The sequence below is a fragment of the Babylonia areolata genome, chromosome 13 (genome assembly GCF_041734735.1).
Source record: "Babylonia areolata isolate BAREFJ2019XMU chromosome 13, ASM4173473v1, whole genome shotgun sequence".
Classification (NCBI taxonomy): Eukaryota; Metazoa; Mollusca; class Gastropoda; order Neogastropoda; family Buccinidae; genus Babylonia; species Babylonia areolata.
The window spans coordinates 27,221,427-27,225,830 of record NC_134888.1 but is presented as its reverse complement, the minus strand read 5'-3'; the positions used below and the strand labels follow the sequence as shown (position 1 = coordinate 27,225,830).

The window sequence follows — 4,404 nt, the reverse complement described above, 5'->3', positions numbered from 1 at the left end:
ACACTGGAACGTGCGTAGTCTCTTTCCTGTCTGTCCTGTCGCCTCCATTTAGACTGAAGATCATCTAACGGTTTGTGTTTGTTCGTGAACGAGTAGGTTCACATCCCATTTTCTTTTGAGTTAACAACTGTCTTTCTCTAGCTCGTCCCCCAGCTGAAGAGGAATCGAATCGACCCGTTTGGGGCCATTTTCTAAGTAAACGTCTCCCCTTTTTGCACACTTCCAGCAGTTATACGAATTAATTCCTTTTTGTTTCGCTTTTGTTTTACTTTTTTTTTTTTTTAAACAGGAAACTGGCAGTTCATGTTTCTGTAACTGGCATTACCGGACGATGCATTAGGATGGGCGATCAATTTCGCTTGGCTTGTCTCAGTAACACTTTAAAGCTATCTGGACACATGAAATAATAATGATCAATGGTTCCATGTCCTCGCCAGTTCAACTAGTTACGTGCTAGCAGATCGCTTTCGTATGCCCGCTGGCCTCGTGTTTGTAACAAGACCTGTATTGAGCTGTGGGTCAACACTTTCGCTAAATTGTTCAAAATTAAAAACTGTAAACTATTACCTGCATGCGTTTGAAAAAAGTATACACACACACACACACACACATATATATATATATATATATATATATATATATATATATATAATATCGATTTATCAATCTATCCGAATTCTACTTTACAATAAAAACAACAACGAATAAACAAACAAATAAATAAACAAGAATTAAACAGGGCCATGTGATTTTGTTGTTGTTGTTGTTGTTATGCGATGAATGAATAAATAATTAAATAGATAAATAATCAAACAGATGTATAAATAAATACTACCACAACTACTAATAACACAATGATAGTGATGATGACGATAATAATCATCATCATCATTATTATCATCATCATCATAACAACAACAACAATAATAATAATAATAATAAACAAAAGCAAACAAAACAACCAACCAAAAACAAGCAAACAAACAAACAACAATGGAACAGAAAAGCGTATGCATTTCTTTCACATGAAATCTACTACAACTTTCCTAACAACTTTCCATTCACTGCGATAAAACTACCACGCCCCCACTCCGCTGTGTGTTTGAAAGAAAAGAAGCTTGTTCATGAATGTGAACAACGAAAAGAGAAAAAAAGAAACAAACAAACAAAACATTTTCTTTGGTTTCGATTTTAATTCTCCAACGCGAAAATATTCCATTGTTTAATTTGAATACAGACAACAAGAGGATATGGAATTCTGTAACTGGTTTTGAAATCGTTTACTGTTTCAACAATATCCACATTATTAGCAAAATTTGGTGGGTAAAGGAAAATGTAAGAGAGAGAGAGAGAGAGAGAGAGAGAGAGAGAGACAGAGACAGAGACAGAGAGACAGAGAGACAGAGAGAGACAGAGAGAGAGACAGAGAGACAGAGAGAGAGAGAGGATGTAAAAAAACAAAAAAACAATCCCCACAAAACTAACCAAAGCAGACCCAAATCAAAATCAAAATGAGACTGAAAACAATATAATTATACCTGCAAATCTGTAAATGGGGTCGGGATTTTTCGATTTTTCTTTCTTTCTTTTCTTTTAATTACATCACACACACACACACACACACACACACACACACACACACACACACACACACGAAACGAGACATAGGTATACACAGAGAAACGTAGTGATAGTTGTTGGGGTTTTTTTTATTTTTTTTTTCCCCACACAAGACTCACTCACCAGCGATGTGTTTGCCGTCCAAGCAGTTGTCCCCAAACAGCTCTATAGTGGGAAGCGTCGATGATGACGTCTTCATGGCTGTACTGTCATCTTTGCCCAACAGGCTGTCTATGTCGTAAGCACTCTTCTTCTTCACTGATAAATCCATGCTTCTCTCTCTCTCTCACAGTGAGTCTCTGTCTGTCTCTGTCTGTCTGTCTGTCTGTCTCTCTGTGACTGTCTCAGTCTCTGTCTCTGTGTGTGTATCTCTATGTCTCTCTGTGTCTTTGTCTCTGTCTGTCTGTCTGTGTCTCTGTCTCTGTCCCTCTCTGTCACTATATCTATGTGTCTGTGTCTCTGCCCGTCTCCCTCTGTGTGTATGTCTGTCTGTCTCTTTCTCTTTGTGTCTCTGTCTGTCTGTCTGGGTCTCTGGGTCTCTCTCTCAGTCTCTGTGTGTGTGTGTGTGTGTGTGTGTGTGTGTGTGTGTGTGTGTGTGTGTGTGTGTATGTGTGTGTGTGCCTGTCTGTCTGTCTGTCTCTCTGTGTCTGTCTATGTCTCTCTGTCTCTGTCGCTGTCTCTCTCTGTGTCTCTCTCTGTGTGCCTCACTTCACTGTTTTTCAATGGCTCTTTCCAAGGTTCCTCTGTCCTTCCCGATCATGGAAAGTTGGTTCGCTGTATGAGAAATGAAAACACACAAAATGTCAATATCATTATTTTTATCATGGGCTCGATCTTATCGTTTTACGGAATCGTGATGATGATGACGATGAGTGCTGTTATTGATGTTACCGATTATATTATTATTAATTTTTATTTTTATTATTTTTACTATTGTTGTTGTTGTTGTTGTTGTTGCTGCTGTTGTTGTTGTTCTCCATCATCATCATCATCATCATCATCATCATCATCATCACCATTATCATCATCATCATCTTCTTCTTCTTCTTCCTGCTCCTCCTCTTCTTCTCACTCTTATTAGTGTCATTATCATTATCATTATTATTATTGTTGTTGTTGTTATAAACATCATTATTATTAGTAGTAGTAGTATTAGTATTGATGTTAATGATAACATGAGCAGCAACAATGCTAGATGAAAACTGATTTCGATCACGATCGATTCTTTATTAGTCTCCTCCGGTCCAACCCCCCACCCCCACCCCACCCCTCTGATTAGTGCGTTGACCAATCAAAGGTTTCTTTACTTTTGTCACCTGATTTACTGACTTTTTAATACATATACCTAGGTTAGCTTTGCTCTGACGACCCAATGCCACTACTCAAGTTAAAAGAGAACAGGCCTAGGAATTACATTTACCATCATTTAAGATGGTCGTAAGAAGTGAGTGAGAACAAGTTGTACTGGAGAACACACACACACGCGACAACAGCAAAAAACAAAAAACAAAACAAAAAACAAGAACAAAACACAAAACACGCTCACGGCAGTGACAATCTTTCAGCAAAAAGCAACAGTTTGTGTCCGGGTATTTGTATTGCTTTTTATCACAACAGATTTATCGGTGTGAAATTCGGGCTGCTCTCCCCAGGGAGAGCGCGTCGCAACACTACAGCGCCACCCGTTTTTTTTTTTGTTTTGTTGTTGTTGTTGTTGTTTTTCCCCTGCGTGCAGTTTTATTTGTTTTTTCCTATCGAAGTGGATTTTTCTACAGAATTTTGCCAGGAGCAACCCTTTTATTGCCGTGGGTTCTTTTACGTGCGCTATGTGCATGCTGCACACGGGACCTCGGTTTATCGTCTCATCCGAATGACTAGCGTCCAGACCACCACTCAAGGTCTATACTAGTAAGTGGAGGGGGAAGAAAATATCGGCGGCTGAGCCGTGATTCGAACCAGCGCGCTCAGATTCTCTCGCTTCCTAAGCGGACGCGTTACCTCTAGGCCATCACTCCACTCCTTTTGCGTCCATGCTCGCGTTAAATACAAGCACAGGCTATGACTGTAATTGACAATAGTTGCAGAAATGAAAAGATGGTGTGACTGCTGTAAGTAATTGTGTGTTGTTGTTTTTTGGTGTTGTTTGTTTGTTTTGGTTTTTCTTATTCCTTTTCTTATCATCATCATAATCATAATCATCATCATTATTATTCTCATCATCGCCATCATCATCATCATCCTTGTTTAATTACTGTTGTTGTTTATTGTTGTTGTTTGTTAATGATGATAATTATGTTTGGAGTGGAGTGATGGCCTAGAGGTAACGTGTCCGCCAAGGAAGCAAGAGAATATACGCGCGCTGTTTCGAATCATGGTTCAGCCGCCAATATATCATCCCCCTCCAATAGGCCTTGAGTGGTGGTCTGGACGCTAGTCATTCGCATGAAACGATAAACCGAGGTCCCGTGTGCAGCATGCACTTAGCGCACGTAAAAGTACCCACGGCAACAGAAGGGTTGTCCCTGGTAAAATTCTGTAGAAAAATCCACTTCGAATGGAAAAAACAAATGAAACTGCACGCATGGGAGAAAAAAAAAGAAAAGAAAAGGAAAAAAAAAAAGAAAAAAAAGGGGTGGCGCTCTCAGTGTAGCGGCGCGCTCTCCCTGGGGATAGCAGCCCGAATTTCACATAGAGAAATCTGTTGTGAGAAAAAAAGAGAAATACGATATTTATGATGTAGTTGTTTTGTTGTTGTTGTTGTTACTATTGTTACAGTATCAGCAA

General features: G+C 39.3%; 1 protein-coding gene across 1 annotated transcript in view; it reads right to left on the bottom strand.

Moving 5' to 3' along the window:
- The window catches only part of LOC143288732 (uncharacterized), a 45,269-nt gene extending 43,450 nt beyond the window's left edge, over nt 1-1,819 (bottom strand). The window contains exon 1 of the mRNA XM_076597358.1: nt 1,744-1,819. Within this exon, the coding sequence (XP_076453473.1) occupies nt 1,744-1,819 (76 nt within the window). The remainder of the gene's footprint in view (nt 1-1,743) is intronic.
- Nucleotides 1,820-4,404: the final 2,585 nt, after the last annotated feature.